Genomic DNA, 20,392 nt, shown 5'->3' on the forward strand with positions numbered 1-20,392 from the left:
AGGACATCAGAACTGTCTGAGTATGGTATGGTCCCTGTTATGTTGTCCCTGTTATGTTGTCCCTGTTGTCCCTCCAGACCAATCAGTCTGGTCCCTGTTATGTTGTCCCTGTTGTCCCTCCAGACCAGTCAGTCTGGTCCCTGTTATGTTGTCCCTGTTGTCCCTCCAGACCAGTCAGTCTGGTCCCTGTTATGTTGTCCCTGTTGTCCCTCCAGACCAGTCAGTCTGGTCCCTGTTATGTTGTCCCTCCAGACCAGTCAGTCTGGTCCCTGTTATGTTGTCCCTCCAGACCAGTCAGTCTGGTCCCTGTTATGTTGTCCCTGTTGTCCCTCCAGACCAGTCAGTCTGGTCCCTGTTATGTTGTCCCTGTTGTCCCTCCAGACCAGTCAGTCTGGTCCCTGTTATGTTGTCCCTCCAGACCAGTCAGTATGGTCCCTGTTATGTTGTCCCTGTTGTCCCTCCAGACCAGTCAGTCTGGTCCCTGTTATGTTGTCCCTCCAGACCAGTCAGTATGGTCCCTGTTATGTTGTCCCTGTTGTCCCTCCAGACCAGTCAGTCTGGTCCCTGTTATGTTGTCCCTCCAGACCAGTCAGTATGGTCCCTGTTATGTTGTCCCTGTTGTCCCTCCAGACCAGTCAGTCTGGTCCCTGTTATGTTGTCCCTGTTATGTTGTCCCTGTTGTCCCTGTTATGTTGTCCCTGTTATGTTGTCCCTGTTGTCCCTGTTGTCCCTCCAGACCAGTCAGTCTGGTCCCTGTTATGTTGTCCCTGTTGTCCCTGTTATGTTGTCCCTGTTATGTTGTCCTTGTTGTCCCTGTTGTCCCTCCAGACCAGTCAGTCTGGTCCCTGTTATGTTGTCCCTGTTGTCCCTGTTATGTTGTCCCTGTTGTCCTCCACTGATAATAGATTGGTCTTGTTGTTGAGAGATGTGTGGACACCCATGAGATATAATAACCGGCTTTAGTCCAGTGAAGAAATGTTGTGTTGTAATATATAGGTTTCATTAAGCTGTAAAATATCTACCACTTCATCAGTGCAGCCCGTTTGTATTGGCATATATGTCGTAGCAAACTGTCAGTCACAGTAGATAGACGACTCTCCGTCCGTCTTCTCCAGTGGTGTGACAGGTGCGTCTCAGCCTCGTCATAAATTATGCAGCAGCGCCACCTGTCTTCTTCGTTGACAACTACGTATTCAGGGATATCAAATGGTCCCCTGGTTCAATGACTCCTTTCATTTCTGGTCCCTGGAAGACCGGGCAGGTGCTATGTTGGGTTGTCGACGTTGTTCTTATGAGGCTATTCCGCCAAAAACAAAAGCACAGGCCATTTTCTATAGAGGCGTAATATGTTTGGAAACCTAAATCCTCGCCTCACAAGTAGAGAGAGAGAGGGGGGGGGGTACTATTTCTTTAAGAAGGTGTTTTTTGTTAATAAACAATGAATTTCGACACCATGACGTCACCGCTGTAGACTGTCCACACTAGTCTGAATGCTTTGGGAGCCTAGCTGCCAGATGGGTTTTAAACTCGACAGTAACGATAACACATATTGTTTTAGCCTACATACATATATATATATATATCCCTCTGAGGAGTTAATCCCAACGGCGACATCTGCCGCGTCAAATAACATCTTTACGCAACGCTTCCTGGCTCCTGTCAATGTCGCCTCGAGCAGCAGGGATCAGAGTCTCTCTGTGCAATTAATATTTGAAGGCGAAACTTAAGTCTGTTCCGGATACTGAACGTTTGAAAGACATCTGGAACGTAAAGCTCCGCCGAAGTCGCGTCGTTCTGAGCGGTGAGTTGCCGCGCGTCCAACCCTCCTCGAGTCACACACTGATGTGATGTAGCTATTTGAGTTGAGCCTGATGGACATAGAGACGTATTCAACCGCGTGTAATTGATTGTCTTGTCACGGTCATTTGGATATTCATGTTGAATTACCTTATGTACATTTATTATGGTAATGAAGCGACGTATTTTTTTTAAATTGTTATATCTATTGGGGACGTTTCCTTTTTGAACGACAGACGTTGTGCGGTTTAATTTGACAATGAGTGATTATGTTACGGTGCGTCCTGGATGAGGTCATATCCCTATTATTTAGGCCGAGGAAAATTGAGATCATTTGGCGGCTCTACATTCACGTATCGCCAGCCCTTTTAGTCCAGATGGGATGGTGGGGGGGGCTGCATGCCAAGGGCTTTTGACTGGCAACAAAACATGACCTTTTCATGTGCACATTGCACGACAAAAACATCACTGAACACCCAGCAAGCATAACGTTTAATTTTGGGGGAGATTACATTGTAGCGTGGCCTGTTACAGAATAGCCTACAAGAGCAATGGCATGCTCTTGTAAACACCCGAGCTCATGCTAAAAGTGGGATCTCACAATTGTTCAGGCTAATAATATTCCTTGTTTCTCTGGTTTTGTAGGTTTTCGACTCGAACTGAAACGCTTTGGGGGAAGAAAAAAAATATTGTGTTCTGCGTGGACGTGTGTTCCTGTCTCGCCCCATTCCGCCTAATCGCAGCAGATGGAGGGTTGCTGAGAGCCGGGGAGTGAGATCAGCATCTTTTCACTCGTCGTGGCAGCATCCGAACAGCTGCAGCCGCTCGCTCCCTCTCTCCAGATCACTCTCTCCCGTACACAGGAAAGAACGGAACGGAACACTATTTTACGGCAAGGACCTTGCCTTATCCGGTATATTCACCGAATGTTATGATTTGCAACCTAGACTTAAATTCTATTTGCTCATGGTTGTAACCTCGATGATGGTCTTGCAATCGGCGCCAAGGGGAGATGTAAACTGATTCGTTGGAGGTGGGTTGTAGCCGTAGCAGCGCTGTGCTGACTGACAACGCGACAGACCGACAGAGCGAGGAGAGGAGAGCAGAGGAGCTGTCCATAGGCTGGTGGTGCTGATGCGGCGGCACTGAGAAAAGCAGAGAAACCGAGCATGGCTGCAGGGAAGTTACTGCTCTACACCGGACTGTCCCTTTCTCTGTGCGCCCTAGGAATGCTAGCAGTGGCGATCTGTTCCGACCACTGGTACGAGACAGACGCGCGGAGGTATCGGGAGCGCTGTCGGAGCTTCTCCAGCCGTAAGAACCCAGGCTTTATCTACATCCCCAACAACAGCCTCCCTCTGCGGGCTAGCCGCTCCAGACTGGACCGCTGGGAGGACAAGCTGCTCCTAGCCCGGAACAGAAGGCAGCTGTTCGCTATGTCCGCCGCTGACGAGTGTAGCAGGCAGTACAACTCCACCAACATGGGACTGTGGAGCAAATGCCACCGACTGGGCTTCGACCAGGACACAGAAGACCTCATTCGCAAAGGTAAGAGAGAGGAAACGTGTAACACAGTACATCATTGTATACAATAAGACAGTAGGTCTACTGTTACATAACGGGGGTCTATCTGTGTGTAGTGTGTGTTTACCTAACCAAACATCATTGTATACAATAAGACAGTAGGTCTACTGTTACATAACGGGGGTCTATCTGTGTGTAGTGTGTGTTTACCTAACCAAACATCATTGTATACAATAAGACAGTAGGTCTACTGTTACATAACGGGAGTCTATCTGTGTGTAGTGTGTGTTTACCTAACCAAACATCAAGCCACTATGAATATTGCTCATATTGGCAAATTCTGAAATAGTTTGTTTTGGTTGACCGTGGTTAGTTGTGCTCTTCGCAAGCCCCTGGCTAGACAATTAGGCTTCAGAAGAATCCTATTATTCAAGCTCTTCGAGCCACTATCTCTCTCAGGGGGAGCGTGGTAAGAGAGAGATACGTCACCATCACCTCAGGAATGCTGGATTTCAAATGTCCTTCAGCTGAGTCGTGTGTCATGTTGTAGGAGGAGAGTACAGGCTGATGCACCATGGCAACACAAAGCTCTGATCCACTAGATGGTAGTAGGCCTGCTGCTTGCTGTAACTACGGCTCCATTCTCACATCTACCTCTCGCTGTCTCTCTCTCTCTCTGTGTGTCTCTACCTCTCGCAGTCTATGTCTCTGTCTCTCTACCTCTCTCTCTGTGTCTCTACCTCTCTCTCTGTGTCTCTACCTCTCTCTCTGTGTCTCTACCTCTCTCTCTGTGTGTCTACCTCTCTCTCTGTGTCTCTACCTCTCTCTCTGTGTCTCTACCTCTCTCTCTGTGTCTCTACCTCTCTCTCTGTGTGTCTCTACCTCTCGCTGTCTATGTCTCTGTCTCTCTACCTCTCTCTCTCTGTGTCTCTACCTCTCTCTCTGTGTCTCTACCTCTCTCTCTGTGTCTCTCTCTCTCTCTCTCTCTGTGTGTCTCTATCTCTCTCTCTGTGTCTCTACCTCTCTCTCTGTGTCTCTATCTCTCTCTCTGTGTGTCTCTATCTCTCTCTCTGTGTGTCTCTCTCTCTCTCTCTGTGTCTCTACCTCTCTCTCTGTGTCTCTACCTCTCTCTCTGTGTCTCTACCTCTCTCTCTGTGTGTCTACCTCTCTCTCTGTGTGTCTACCTCTCTCTCTGTGTCTCTACCTCTCTCTCTGTGTCTCTACCTCTCTCTCTGTGTGTCTCTACCTCTCTCTGTGTGTCTCTACCTCTCTCTGTGTGTCTCTACCTCTCTCTCTGTGTCTCTACCTCTCTCTCTGTGTCTCTATCTCTCTCTCTGTGTGTCTCTATCTCTCTCTCTCTGTGTGTCTCTACCTCTCTCTCTCTCTCTCTCTGTGTCTCTACCTCTCTCTCTCTCTCTCTCTGTGTGTCTCTACCTCTCTCTCTCTCTCTGTGTCTCTACCTCTCTCTCTCTCTCTCTCTCTCTCTCTCTCTCTGTGTCTCTACCTCTCTCTCTCTCTCTCTCTGTGTCTCTACCTCTCTCTCTCTCTCTCTCTGTGTCTCTACCTCTCTCTCTCTCTCTCTCTCTGTGTCTCTACCTCTCTCTCTCTCTGTATCTCTACTCTCTCTCTCTCTCTCTCTCTCTCTCTGTGTCTCTACCTCTCTCTCTCTCTCTCTCTGTGTCTCTACCTCTCTCTCTCTCTCTGTGTCTCTACCTCTCTCTCTCTCTCTCTGTGTCTCTACCTCTCTCTCTCTCTCTCTCTCTCTCTCTCTCTCTCTCTCTCTCTCTCTCTCTCTCTCTCTCTCTCTCTCTCTCTCTCTCTCTCTCTCTCTCTGTGTCTCTACCCCTCTCTCTCTCTCTCTCTCTCTCTCTCTCTCTGTGTCTCTACCTCTCTCTCTCTCTGTGTCTCTACCTCTCTCTCTCTCTCTGTGTCTCTACCTCTCTCTCTCTCTCTGTGTCTCTACCTCTCTCTCTCTCTCTCTCTCTCTCTCTGTGTCTCTACCTCTCTCTCTCTCTCTGTGTCTCTACCTCTCTCTCTCTCTCTGTGTCTCTACCTCTCTCTCTCTCTCTGTGTCTCTACCCCTCTCTCTCTCTCTCTCTCTCTCTGTCTCTCTCTCTCTGTGTCTCTACCTCTCTCTGTCTCTCTCTCTCTCTCTCTCTCTCTCTCTCTCTCTCTCTCTCTCTCTCTCTCTCTCTCTCTCTCTCTCTCTCTCTCTCTCTCTCTCTCTGTCTCTACCTCTCTCTCTCTCTCTCTCTCTCTCTCTCTCTCTCTCTCTCTCTCTCTCTCTCTCTCTGTGTCTCTACCTCTCTCTCTCTCTCTCTGTCTCTCTCTCTCTCTCTCTCTCTCTCTCTCTCTGTGTCTCTACCTCTCTCTCTCTCTCTGTGTCTCTACCTCTCTCTCTCTCTCTGTGTCTCTACCTCTCTCTCTCTCTCTGTGTCTCTACTCTCTGTCTCTCTCTCTCTGTGTCTCTCTCTCTCTCTCTGTCTCTCTCTCTCTCTCTCTCTCTCTCTCTCTCTCTCTCTCTCTCTCTCTCTCTCTCTCTCTCTCTCTCTCTCTCTCTCTCTCTCTCTCTCTCTCTCTCTCTCTCTCTGTCTCTACCCCTCTCTCTGTCTCTACCTCTCTCTCTGTTTTGTGTGTGTGTGCCTGCCTGTGTGTGTGTCTACCCCCCACCCCGCGGGATGCTATATCCTCCTGACCCTCACACTGTAAATAATTATGATGTCACCACTTCCTGTTTTGTGTGCTAGGCCAGTCCTAATACACTATGAGGAGGGAGACTCAGACCCCTTAAAACACGACTCTCCTATCCACAAAATATAAGGAAGCCGTGGTTATCACGTGAAGACCCGGGGTTGTATCATGTCATTACCTATTACATCCTAGCCTGTAGAACTACCTCATTATGAAGAGAGACTGTTAAATCCTAGCCTGTAGGTCTACCTCATTATGAAGAGAGACTGTTACACCCTAGCCTGTAGGTCTACCTCATTATGAATAGAGACTGTTACACCCTAGCCTGTAGGTCTACCTCATTATGAAGAGAGACTGTTACACCCTAGCCTGTAGGTCTACCTCATTATGAAGAGAGACTGTTACACCCTAGCCTGTAGGTCTACCTCATTATGAAGAGAGACTGTTACACCCTAGCCTGTAGGTCTACCTCATTATGAAGAGAGACTGTTACACCCTAGCCTGTAGGTCTACCTCATTATGAAGAGAGACTGTTACACCCTAGCCTGTAGTTTTACCTCACTATGAAGAGAGACTGTTACACCCTAGCCTGTAGGTCTACCTCATTATGAAGAGAGACGGTTACATCCTAGCCTGTAGTTTTACCTCACTATGAAGAGAGACTGTTACATCCTAGCCTGTAGTTTTACCTCACTATGAAGAGAGACTGTTACATCCTAGCCTGTAGTTTTACCTCACTATGAAGAGAGGGACACTCACTCAGACCTCATCCTTCGACTTAGATGAAAGTCTCATGCGTATACTCTTCGTAAAAAAGGTTGCGAACTAGAACCATCCAGTGTTTTTTCGGTGTGTCCTCATAGGGGAACTTCTTTTTTGGTGCTAATGTGGGTAGAACCTTTTGCAGAGGGTTTTTAACCTAAAACTCTCTATTTAGGGTATTTCAAAGAACCCCCTGTTCCAAAGAATCCTTCTGGACTTCTAAAGAATCCTTCTGAACTTCCAAAGAATCCTTCTAGACTTCCAAAGAATCCTTCTAGACTTCCAAAGAATCCTTCTAGACTTCCAAAGAATCCTTCTAGACTTCCAAAGAATCCTTCTAGACTTCCAAAGAATCCTTCTAGACTTCCAAAGAATCCTTCTAGACTTCCAAAGAATCCTTCTAGACTTCCAAAGAATCCTTCTAGACTTCCAAAGAATCCTTCTAGACTTCCAAAGAATCCTTCTAGACTTCCAAAGAATCCTTCTAGACTTCCAAAGAATCCTTCTAGACTTCCAAAGAATCCTTCTAGACTTCCAAAGAATCCTAGACTTCCAAAGAACCCTTCTGAACTTCCAAAGAATCCTTCTAGACTTCCAAAGAATCCTTCTAGACTTCCAAAGAATCCCTCTGAACCCTATATTTCAAAACACTTATTAGAATGTTAAAGGTTCTAGGTAGAACCCTTTACCTTGCAAAGAGCCCTTTGTCTTCCTAAAAAGGTGGTTCTTCAGATCAAAACGGTTCCTGGTAGAAACCTCATCCCTCCGCAAAGAACACTTTTGGAACTCTTAGTTTTTTTTCAAAGAGTGCAGACTCATCCGTAGACTAGGATACATCTGTAAGAGCTGGTCTACAGTAGGGTACTATAAAGACAATAAGGTAATGTTTCTCATCCGTAGACTAGGATACATCTATAGAGACCTGGTCTACAGTAGGGTACTATAAAGACAATAAGGTAATGTTTCTCATCCGTAGACTAGGGTACATCTATAGAGACCTGGTCTACAGTAGGGTACTATAAAGACAATAAGGTAATGTTCTCATCCGTAGACTAGGACACATCTATAGAGACCTGGTCTACAGTAGTGTACTATAAAGACAATAAGGTAATGTTCTCATCCGTAGACTAGGATACATCTATAGAGACCTGGTCTACAGTAGTGTACTATAAAGACAATAAGGTAATGTTCTCATCCGTAGACTAGGATACATCTATAGAGACCTGGTCTACAGTAGTGTACTATAAAGACAATAAGGTAATGTTTCTCATCCGTAGACTAGGCTACACATCAACATATGTGCTATTCCTACAGGCTATATTCAGAGTTGACTGTTGTGTATGAGTATAACCATTCATTCCCAATGTCCAAATGTTTATTCATCGTTGTGTTGATCAATCATGAGTAAACTCTTCTCTGGCAGAAGAAGCTCGTCTCTGTTCTATGGCGTGGATGTGTGGTTGCTATGGGAGTCACCTGGCATTGGCCGGCTTTTGACGGAGGTTACTGTCCACCATTAGTATGTGTGTGTGTAACGGTCTGTGTGTGTGTGTGTGAATGTGTGTGTTTGTGTGTATGTGTGTGTGTGTGTGTCTGTGTGTGTTTGTGTGTGTGTGTGTGTGTGTGTGTGTGTGTGTGTGTGTGTGTGTGTGTGTGTGTGTGTGTGTGTGTGTGTGTGTGTGTGTGTGTGTGTGTGTGTGTGTGTGTGTGTGTGTGTGTGTGTGTGTGTGTGTGTGTGTGTGTGTGTGTGTGTGTGTTCAGGCTGCTTCCATAGTATTAATGACCTGCCATCTGCAGTAATGGGCACCAGGCCTCAGACCTTGTTGTGCTTAGCAAGCTAATGAATGGAGGACTCACACAGTACAGCCCTGATCCAACCTAAAGTCCCAGACTGGAACCTGGAACCTCTAACCCGGGCAGTTTGACTGGAAACTGGAACCTGGAACCTGGAACCTCTAACCCTGGCAGTTTGACTGGAAACTGGAACCTGGAACCTGGAACCTCTAACCCTGGCAGTTTGACTGGAAACTGGAACCTCTAACTGTCATGCAGGTGAAAGAGGACCCAAACGCGACTTAACAGAAACAGAGTTTATTAAAGTCCAAAACGGAATAACAGAAATCCTCTAGACTTGTAGAGGGGAAACAACTGGAGAAGCGGCCACAGACTGCAGGTCGCTTCGGGTAGGCGCAGGCCGTAGTCGACTGAGACACCTGCTCACACGCAGCATCTGATGAAGGCACAAAACACGACAGGACAGGGTGATACACAATCACGGCAAAAACACGACAGGACAGGGCGAAACGCAATCACAGCATGGTGAATACAATACAAGGAACCGACGGGACAGGAACGGATCACAAAGGAATAAATAGGGACTCTAATCAGGGGAAAGGATCGGGAACAGGTGTGGGAAGACTAAATGATGATTAGGGAATAGGAACAGCTGGGAGCAGGAACGGAACGACAGAGAGAAAGAGAGAGCGAGAGAGTGAGAGAGGGAGGGGAGAGAGAGGGATAGAAGGAGGGAAAGAACCAAACAAGACCAGCAGAGGGAAACGAATAGCATGGGGAGCACAGGGACAAGACATGACAATAAATGACAAACATGACAGTACCCCCCACTCACCGAGCGCCTCCTGGCGCACTCGAGGAGGAATCCTGGCGGCAACGGAGGAAATCATCGATGAGCGAACGGTCCAGCACGCCCCGAGACGGAACCCAACTCCTCTCCTCAGGACCGTAACCCTCCCAATCCACTAGGTATTGGTGACCCCGTCCCCGAGAACGCATGTCCATAATCTTATGTACCTTGTAAATAGGTGCGCTCTCGACAAGGACGGGAGGGGGGAGGGAAGACGAACGGGGGTGCGAAGAAAGGGCTTAACACAGGAGACATGGAAGACAGGATGGACGCGACGAAGATGTCGCGGAAGAAGCAGTCGCACAGCGACAGGATTGACGACCTGGGAGACACGGAACGGACCAATGAACCGCGGAGTCAACTTACGAGAAGCTGTCGTAAGAGGAAGGTTGCGAGTGGAAAGCCACACTCTCTGGCCGCAACAATACCTTGGACTCTTAATCCTGCGTTTATTGGCGGCTCTCATCGTCTGTGCCCTGTAACGGCAAAGTGCAGACCTCACCCTCCTCCAGGTGCGCTCACAACGTTGGACAAACGCTTGAGCGGAGGGAACGCTGGACTCGGCAAGCTGGGATGAGAACAGAGGAGGCTGGTAACCCAGACTACTCTGAAACGGAGATAACCCGGTAGCAGACGAAGGAAGCGAATTGTGAGCGTATTCTGCCCAGGGGAGCTGTTCTGCCCAAGACGCAGGGTTTCTGAAAGAAAGGCTGCGTAGTATGCGACCAATCGTCTGATTGGCCCTCTCTGCTTGACCGTTAGACTGGGGATGAAACCCGGAAGAGAGACTGACGGACGCACCAATCAAACGACAGAACTCCCTCCAAAACTGTGACGTGAATTGCGGGCCTCTGTCTGAAACGGCGTCTAACGGGAGGCCATGAATTCTGAATACATTCTCAATAATGATTTGTGCCGTCTCCTTAGCGGAAGGAAGTTTAGCGAGGGAATGAAATGTGCCGCCTTAGAGAACCTATCGACAACCGTCAGAATCACAGTCTTCCCCGCAGACAAAGGCAGACCGGTAATGAAGTCTAAGGCAATGTGAGACCATGGTCGAGAAGGAATGGGGAGCGGTCTGAGACGACCGGCAGGAGGAGAGTTACCCGACTTAGTCTGCGCGCAGTCCGAACAAGCAGCCACGAAACGGCGCGTGTCACGCTCCTGAGTCGGCCACCAAAAGCGCTGGCGAATAGACGCAAGAGTGCCTCGAACACCGGGATGACCCGCTAACTTGGCAGAGTGAGCCCACTGAAGAACAGCCAGACGAGTGGAAACAGGAACGAAAAGGAGGTTACTAGGACAAGCGCGGCGACGCAGTGTGCGTGAGTGCTTGCTTAACCTGTCTTTCAATTCCCCAGACTGTTAACCCGACAACACGCCCATAAGGAAGAATCCCCTCGGGATCAGTAGAAGCCACAGAAGAACTAAACAGACGGGATAAGGCATCAGGCTTGGTGTTCTTGCTACCCGGACGGTAAGAAATCACAAACTCGAAACGAGCGAAAAACAACGCCCAACGAGCTTGACGGGCATTAAGTCGTTTGGCAGAACGGATGTACTCAAGGTTCTTATGGTCTGTCCAAACGACAAAAGGAACGGTCGCCCTCCAACCACTGTCGCCATTCGCCTAGGGCTAAGCGGATGGCGAGCAGTTCACGGTTACCCACATCATAGTTGCGCTCAGATGGCGACAGGCGATGAGAAAAATAAGCGCAAGGATGAACCTTATCGTCAGACTGGAAGCGCTGGGATAGAATGGCTCCCACGCCTACCTCTGAAGCGTCAACCTCGACAATGAATTGTCTAGTGACGTCAGGAGTAACGAGGATAGGAGCGGACGTAAAACGTTCTTTTAGAAGATCAAAAGCTCCCTGGGCGGAACCGGACCACTTAAAACACGTCTTGACAGAAGTAAGAGCTGTGAGAGGGGCAGCAACTTGACCGAAATTACGAATGAAACGCCGATAGAAATTAGCGAAACCTAAAAAGCGCTGCAACTCGACACGTGACCTTGGAACGGGCCAATCACTGACAGCTTGGACCTTAGCGGAATCCATCTGAATGCCTTCAGCGGAAATAACGGAACCGAGAAAAGTAACGGAGGAGACATGAAAAGAGCACTTCTCAGCCTTTACGTAGAGACAATTCTCTAAAGGCGCTGTAGAACACGTCGAACGTGCTGAACATGAATCTCGAGTGACGGAGAAAAAATCAGGATATCGTCAAGATAGACAAAAACAAAAATGTTCAGCATGTCTCTCAGAACATCATTAACTAATGCCTGAAAAACAGCTGGCGCATTGGCGAGACCGAACGGCAGAACCCGGTACTCAAAATGCCCTAACGGAGTGTTAAACGCCGTTTTCCACTCGTCCCCCTCTCTGATGCGCACGAGATGGTAAGCGTTACGAAGGTCCAACTTAGTAAAGCACCTGGCTCCCTGCAGAATCTCGAAGGCTGATGACATAAGGGGAAGCGGATAACGATTCTTAACCGTTATGTCATTCAGCCCTCGATAATCCACGCAGGGGCGCAGAGTACCGTCCTTCTTCTTAACAAAAAGAACCCCGCCCCGGCCGGAGAGGAAGAAGGCACTATGGTACCGGCGTCAAGAGACACAGACAAATAATCCTCGAGAGCCTTACGTTCGGGAGCCGACAGAGAGTATAGTCTACCTCGAGGAGGAGTGGTCCCCGGAAGGAGATCAATACTACAATCATACGACCGGTGAGGAGGAAGGGAGTTGGCTCGGGACCGACTGAAGACCGTGCGCAGATCATGATATTCCTCCGGCACTCCTGTCAAATCGCCAGGTTCCTCCTGAGAAGTAGGGACAGAAGAAACGGGAGGGATGGCAGACATTAAACACTTCACATGACAAGAAACGTTCCAGGATAGGATAGAATTACTAGACCAATTAATAGAAGGATTATGACATACTAGCCAGGGATGACCCAAAACAACAGGTGTAAACGGTGAACGGAAAATCAAAAAGAAATAGTCTCACTGTGGTTACCAGATACTGTGAGGGTTAAAGGTAGTGTCTCAAATCTGATACTGGGAAGATGACTACCATCTAAGGCGAACATGGGCGTAGGCTTATCTAACTCTCTGAAAGGAATGTCATGTTTCCGAACCCATGCTTCGTCCATGAAACAACCCTCAGCCCCAGAGTCTATCAAGGCACTACATGTAGCACCCGAACCGGTCCAGCGTAGGTGGACCGACAAAGTAGTACAGGACTTTGATGGAGAGACTTGAGTAGTTGCGCTCACCTGTAGCCCTCCGCTTACAGATGAGCTCTGGCTTTTACTGGACATGAATTAACAAAATGTCCAGCAACTCCGCAATAGAGGCACAGGCGGTTGGTGATCCTCCGTTCCCTCTCCTTATTCGAGATGCGAATCCCTCCCAGCTGCATGGGCTCAGTCTCAAAGCCAGAGGGGGAGATGGTTGCGATGCGGAGCAGGGAAACACCGTTGATGCGAGCTCTCTTCCACGAGCCCGGTGACGAAGATCTACCCGTCGTTCTATGCGGATGGCGAGAGCAATCAAAGAGTCCACATCTGAAGGAACCTCCCGGGAGAGAATCTCATCCTTAACCACTGCGTGGAGTCCCTCCAGAAAACGAGCGAGCAGCGCCGGCTCGTTCCACTCACTAGAGGCAGCAAGAGTGCGAAACTCAATGGAATAATCCGTTATGGACCGTTCACCTTGGCATAAGGAAGCCAGGGCCCTAGAAGCCTCCCCACCAAAACTGAACGGTCAAAAACCCGAATCATCTCCTCTTTAAAGTTCTGGAAATCGTTAGAGCAATCAGCCCTTGCCTCCCAGATAGCTGTGCCCCATTCTCGAGCCCGGCCAGTAAGGAGTGAAATGACGTAAGCAACCCGAGCTCTCTCTAGAGTATGTGTTGGGTTGGAGAGAGAACACAATCTCACACTGCGTGAGAAAGGAGCGGCACTCAGTGGGCTGCCCGGAGTAGCAAGGTGGGTTATTAACCCTAGGTTCTGGAGGCTCGGCAGGCCAGGAAGTAACAGGTGGCACGAGACGTAGACTCTGGAACTGTCCAGAGAGGTCGGAAACCTGAGCAGCCAGGTTTTCCACGGCATGGCGAGCAGCAGACAATTCCTGCTCGTGTCTGCCGAGCATGGCTCCTTGGATCTCGACGGCAGTGTAACGAGCGTCTGAAGTCGCTGGGTCCATTCCTTGGTCGGTTCCTTCTGTCATGCAGGTGAAAGAGGACCCAAACGCGACTTAACAGAAACAGAGTTTATTAAAGTCCAAAACGGAATAACAGAAATCCTCTAGACTTGTAGAGGGGAAACAACTGGAGAAGCGGCCACAGACTGCAGGTCGCTTCGGGTAGGCGCAGGCCGTAGTCGACTGAGACACCTGCTCACACGCAGCATCTGATGAAGGCACAAAACACGACAGGACAGGGTGATACACAATCACGGCAAAACACGACAGGACAGGGCGAAACGCAATCACAGCATGGTGAATACAATACAAGGAACCGACGGGACAGGAACGGATCACAAAGGAATAAATAGGGACTCTAATCAGGGGAAAGGATCGGGAACAGGTGTGGGAAGACTAAATGATGATTAGGGGAATAGGAACAGCTGGGAGCAGGAACGGAACGACAGAGAGAAGAGAGAGCGAGAGAGTGAGAGAGGGAGGGGGAGAGAGAGGGATAGAAGGAGGGAAAGAACCAAACAAGACCAGCAGAGGGAAACGAATAGCATGGGGAGCACAGGGACAAGACATGACAATAAATGACAAACATGACACTAACCCTGGCAGTTTGACTGGAAACTGGAACCTGGAACCTGGAACCTCTTACCCTGGCAGTTTGACTGGAAACTGGAACCTCTAACCCTGGCAGTTTGACTGGAAACTGGAACCTCTAACCGGGGCAGTTTGACTGGAAACTGGAACCTCTAACCCTGGCAGTTTGACTGGAAACTGGAACCTCTAACCCTGGCAGTTTGACTGGAAACTGGAACCTCTAACCGGGGCAGTTTGACTGGAAACTGGAACCTCTAACCCAGGCAGTTTGACTGGAAACTGGAACCTCTAACCCTGGCAGTTTGACTGGAAACTGGAACCTGGAACCTGGAACCTCTAACCCTGGCAGTTTGACTGGAAACTGGAACCTGGAACCTGGAACCTCTAACCCTGGCAGTTTGACTGGAAACTGGTACCTGGAACCTGGAACCTCTAACCCTGGCAGTTTGACTGGAAACTGGAACCTCTAACCCGGCGCAGTTTGACTGGAAACTGGAACTTCTAACCAGGGCAGTTTGACTGGAAACTGGAACCTCTAACCCGGCGCAGTTTGACTGGAAACTGGAACCTCTAACCCTGGCAGTTTGACTGGAAACTGGAACCTCTAACCGGGGCAGTTTGACTGGAAACTGGAACCTCTAACCCAGGCAATTTGACTGGAAACTGGAACCTCTAACCCTGGCAGTTTGACTGGAAACTGGAACCTGGAACCTGGAACCTCTAACCCTGGCAGTTTGACTGGAAACTGGAACCCCTAACCGGAGCAGTTTGACTGGAAACTGGAACCTCTAACCCTGGCAGTTTGACTGGAAACTGGAACCTCTAACCCTGGCAGTTTGACTGGAAACTGGAACCTGGAACCTGGAACCTCTTACCCTGGCAGTTTGACTGGAAACTGGAACCTCTAACCCTGGCAGTTTGACTGGAAACTGGAACCTCTAACCAGGGCAGTTTGACTGGAAACTGGAACCTCTAACCCTGGCAGTTTGACTGGAAACTGGAACCTCTAACCCTGGCAGTTTGACTGAAAACTGGAACCTCTAACCGGGGCAGTTTGACTGGAAACTGGAACCTCTAACCCGACAGTTTGACTGGAAACTGGTAACTGGAACCTGGAACCTCTTACCCTGGCAGTTTGACTGGAAACTGGAACCTCTAACCCTGGCAGTTTGACTGGAAACTGGAACCTCTAACCGGGGCAGTTTGACTGGAAACTGGAACCTCTAACCCGGACAGTTTGACTGGAAACTGGAAACTGGAACCTCTAACCCAGGCAGTTTGACTGGAAACTGGAACCTCTAACTGGGGCAGTTTGACTGGAAACTGGAACCTCTAACCCAGGCAGTTTGACTGGAAAATGGAAACTGGAACCTCTAACCGGGGCAGTTTGACTGGAAACTGGAACCTCTAACTGGGTCAGTTTGACTGGAAACTGGAACCTCTAACTAGGGCAGTTTGACTGGAAACTGGAACCTCTAACCCAGGCAGTTTGACTGGAAAATGGAAACTGGAACCTCTAACCGGGGCAGTTTGACTGGAAACTGGATCCTCTAACCCAGGCAGTTTGACTGGAAACTGGAACCTGGAACCTCTAACCCAGGCAGTTTGACTGGAAACTGGAACCTCTAACCCAGGCAGTTTGACTGGAAACTGGAACCTCTAACCCAGGCAGTTTGACTGGAAACTGGAACCTCTAACCCAGGCAGTTTCCAGTTTGACTGGAAACTGGAACCTCTAACCCTGGCAGTTTGACTGGAAACTGGAACCTCTAACCCAGGCAGTTTGACTGGAAACTGGAACCCCTAACCCAGGCAGTTTGACTGGAAACTGGAACCTCTAACCCTGGCAGTTTGACTGGAAACTGGAACCTCTAACCCAGGCAATTTGACTGGAAACTGGAACCTCTAACCCTGGCAGTTTGACTGGAAACTGGAACCTCTAACCCAGGCAGTTTAACTGGAAACTGGAACCTCTAACCCAGGCAGTTTAACTGGAAACTGGAACCTCTAACTGGGGCAGTTTGACTGGAAACTGGAACCTCTAACTGGGGCAGTTTGACTGGAAACTGGAACCTCTAACCCAGGCAGTTTGACTGGAAAATGGAAACTGGAACCTCTAACCGGGGCAGTTTGACTGGAAACTGGATCCTCTAACCCAGGCAGTTTGACTGGAAACTGGAACCTGGAACCTCTAACCCAGGCAGTTTGACTGGAAACTGGAACCTCTAACCCAGGCAGTTTGACTGGAAACTGGAACCTCTAACCCAGGCAGTTTGACTGGAAACTGGAACCTCTAACCCAGGCAGTTTGACTGGAAACTGGAACCTCTAACCCAGGCAGTTTGACTGGAAACGGGAACCTCTAACCCTGGCAGTTTGACTGGAAACTGGAACCTCTAACCCAGGCAGTTTGACTGGAAACTGGAACCCCTAACCCAGGCAGTTTGACTGGAAACTGGAACTTCTAACCCTGGCAGTTTGACTGGAAACTGGAACCTCTAACCGGGGCAGTTTGACTGGAAACTGGAACCTCTAACCCTGGCAGTTTGACTGGAAACTGGAACCTCTAACCCAGGCAGTTTAACTGGAAACTGGAACCTCTAACCCAGGCAGTTTAACTGGAAACTGGAACCTCTAACCCGGACAGTTTGACTGGAAACTGGAAACTGGAACCTATAACCCAGGCAGTTGACTGGAAACTGGTACCTGGAACCTGGAACCTCTAACCCTGGCAGTTTGACTGGAAACTGGAACCTCTAACCCGGCGCAGTTTGACTGGAAACTGGAACTTCTAACCAGGGCAGTTTGACTGGAAACTGGAACCTCTAACCCGGCGCAGTTTGACTGGAAACTGGAACCTCTAACCCTGGCAGTTTGACTGGAAACTGGAACCTCTAACCGGGGCAGTTTGACTGGAAACTGGAACCTCTAACCCAGGCAGTTTGACTGGAAACTGGAACCTCTAACCCTGGCAGTTTGACTGGAAACTGGAACCTGGAACCTGGAACCTCTAACCCTGGCAGTTTGACTGGAAACTGGAACCCCTAACCGGAGCAGTTTGACTGGAAACTGGAACCTCTAACCCTGGCAGTTTGACTGGAAACTGGAACCTCTAACCCTGGCAGTTTGACTGGAAACTGGAACCTGGAACCTGGAACCTCTTACCCTGGCAGTTTGACTGGAAACTGGAACCTCTAACCCTGGCAGTTTGACTGGAAACTGGAACCTCTAACCAGGGCAGTTTGACTGGAAACTGGAACCTCTAACCCTGGCAGTTTGACTGGAAACTGGAACCTCTAACCCTGGCAGTTTGACTGAAAACTGGAACCTCTAACCGGGGCAGTTTGACTGGAAACTGGAACCTCTAACCCGGACAGTTTGACTGGAAACTGGTAACTGGAACCTGGAACCTCTTACCCTGGCAGTTTGACTGGAAACTGGAACCTCTAACCCTGGCAGTTTGACTGGAAACTGGAACCTCTAACCGGGGCAGTTTGACTGGAAACTGGAACCTCTAACCCGGACAGTTTGACTGGAAACTGGAAACTGGAACCTCTAACCCAGGCAGTTTGACTGGAAACTGGAACCTCTAACTGGGGCAGTTTGACTGGAAACTGGAACCTCTAACCCAGGCAGTTTGACTGGAAAATGGAAACTGGAACCTCTAACCGGGGCAGTTTGACTGGAAACTGGAACCTCTAACTGGGTCAGTTTGACTGGAAACTGGAACCTCTAACTAGGCAGTTTGACTGGAAACTGGAACCTCTAACCCAGGCAGTTTGACTGGAAAATGGAAACTGGAACCTCTAACCAGGCAGTTTGACTGGAAACTGGATCCTCTAACCCAGGCAGTTTGACTGGAAACTGGAACCTGGAACCTCTAACCCAGGCAGTTTGACTGGAAACTGGAACCTCTAACCCAGGCAGTTTGACTGGAAACTGGAACCTCTAACCCAGGCAGTTTGACTGGAAACTGGAACCTCTAACCCAGGCAGTTTGACTGGAAACTGGAACCTCTAACCCAGGCAGTTTGACTGGAAACTGGAACCTCTAACCCTGGCAGTTTGACTGGAAACTGGAACCTCTAACCCAGGCAGTTTGACTGGAAACTGGAACCCCTAACCCAGGCAGTTTGACTAGAAACTGGAACCTCTAACCCTGGCAGTTTGACTGGAAACTGGAACCTCTAACCCAGGCAATTTGACTGGAAACTGGAACCTCTAACCCTGGCAGTTTGACTGGAAACTGGAACCTCTAACCCAGGCAGTTTAACTGGAAACTGGAACCTCTAACCCAGGCAGTTTAACTGGAAACTGGAACCTCTAACTGGGGCAGTTTGACTGGAAACTGGAACCTCTAACTGGGGCAGTTTGACTGGAAACTGGAACTAACCCAGGCAGTTTGACTGGAAAAATGGAAACTGGAACCTCTAACCGGGCAGTTTGACTGGAAACTGGATCCTCTAACCCAGGCAGTTTGACTGGAAACTGGAACCTGGAACCTCTAACCCAGGCAGTTTGACTGGAAACTGGAACCTCTAACCCAGGCAGTTTGACTGGAAACTGGAACCTCTAACCCAGGCAGTTTGACTGGAAACTGGAACCTCTAACCCAGGCAGTTTGACTGGAAACTGGAACCTCTAACCCAGGCAGTTTGACTGGAAACGGGAACCTCTAACCCTGGCAGTTTGACTGGAAACTGGAACCTCTAACCCAGGCAGTTTGACTGGAAACTGGAACCCCTAACCCAGGCAGTTTGACTGGAAACTGGAACTTCTAACCCTGGCAGTTTGACTGGAAACTGGAACCTCTAACCGGGGCAGTTTGACTGGAAACTGGAACCTCTAACCCTGGCAGTTTGACTGGAAACTGGAACCTCTAACCCAGGCAGTTTAACTGGAAACTGGAACCTCTAACCCAGGCAGTTTAACTGGAAACTGGAACCTCTAACCCGGACAGTTTGACTGGAAACTGGAAACTGGAACCTATAACCCAGGCAGTTGACTGGAAACTGGAAACTGGAACCTCTAACCCTGGCAGTTTGACTGGAAACTGGAACCTCTAACCCTGGCAGTTTGACTGGAAACTGGAACCTCTAACCCAGGCAGTTTGACTGGAAACTGGAACCTCTAACCCTGGCAGTTTGACTGGAAACTGGAACCTCTAACCCTGGCAGTTTGACTGGAAACTGGAACCTCTAACCCTGGCAGTTTGACTGGAAACTGTAACCTCTAACCCAGGCAGTTTGACTGGAAACTGGAACCCCTAACCCAGGCAGTTAGACTGGAAACTGGAACCTCTAACCCTGGCACTTTGACTGGAAACTGGAACCTCTAACCCTGGCAGTTTGACTGGAAACTGGAACCTCTAACCCAGGCAGTTTAACTGGAAACTGGAACCCCTAACCCAGGCAGTTTAACTGGAAACTGGAACCTCTAACCCAGGCAGTTTAACTGGAAACTGGAACCTCTAACCCTGGCAGTGTGACTGGAAACTGGAAACTCTAACCCAGGCAGTTTGACTGGAAACTGGAACCTCTAACCCAAGCAGTTTGACTGGAAACTGGAACCTCTAACCCAGGCAGTTTGACTGGAAACTGGAAACTGGAACCTCTAACCCTGGCAGTTTGACTGGAGACTGGAACCTCTAACCCTGGCAGTTTGACTGGAAACTGGAACCTCTAACCCAGGCAGTTTGACTGGAAACTGGAACCTCTAACCCAGGCAGTTTGACTGGAAACTGGAACCTCTAACCCAGGCAGTTTGACTGGAAACTGGAACCTATAACCCAGGCAGTTTGACTGGAAACTGGAACCTCTAACCCAGGCAGTTTAACTGGAAACTGGAACCTCTAACCCAGGCAGTTTGACTGGAAACGTATGGGGAGACTCAGTATGGCTGCTAACCAGTCCACCTACTATGCCACCATTGACCTGAATGGCTCGTTCTATTCTATGTGTACGGTCAGATCCCTGTGCTTTGTAGATGACTTCACAGGCTTGGTAATGATGTCAGTATGTCAGAGGAGCTTTACTGTAGTTGCTGTCAATAAAAGAGCTCCAGCTGTTAATGATTCTGAAGCAGACACTCTTCTTCCCTCTCCAGGGTATCTGAGATCCGACGTCCTCCTCCCTCTATCGCTCCCTCCCCACAGCCTTCACCATCCTTCCATTCCTTCTCC

General features: G+C 49.1%; 1 protein-coding gene across 1 annotated transcript in view; it reads left to right on the forward strand.

The window, feature by feature from the left end:
- Positions 1-1,490: 1,490 nt before the first annotated feature.
- The window catches only part of LOC124021206 (transmembrane protein 178B-like), a gene marked incomplete at its 3' end in the record, with an annotated part of 122,394 nt that continues 103,492 nt past the window's right edge, over positions 1,491-20,392 (forward strand). The window contains exons 1-2 of the mRNA XM_046336556.1: positions 1,491-1,801; positions 2,443-3,345. Coding sequence (XP_046192512.1) covers positions 2,967-3,345 — 379 coding nt within the window. The remainder of the gene's footprint in view (positions 1,802-2,442; positions 3,346-20,392) is intronic.

Source organism: Oncorhynchus gorbuscha, unplaced genomic scaffold, assembly GCF_021184085.1.
Source record: "Oncorhynchus gorbuscha isolate QuinsamMale2020 ecotype Even-year unplaced genomic scaffold, OgorEven_v1.0 Un_scaffold_1087, whole genome shotgun sequence".
In the NCBI taxonomy this organism is placed as follows: domain Eukaryota; kingdom Metazoa; phylum Chordata; class Actinopteri; order Salmoniformes; family Salmonidae; genus Oncorhynchus; species Oncorhynchus gorbuscha.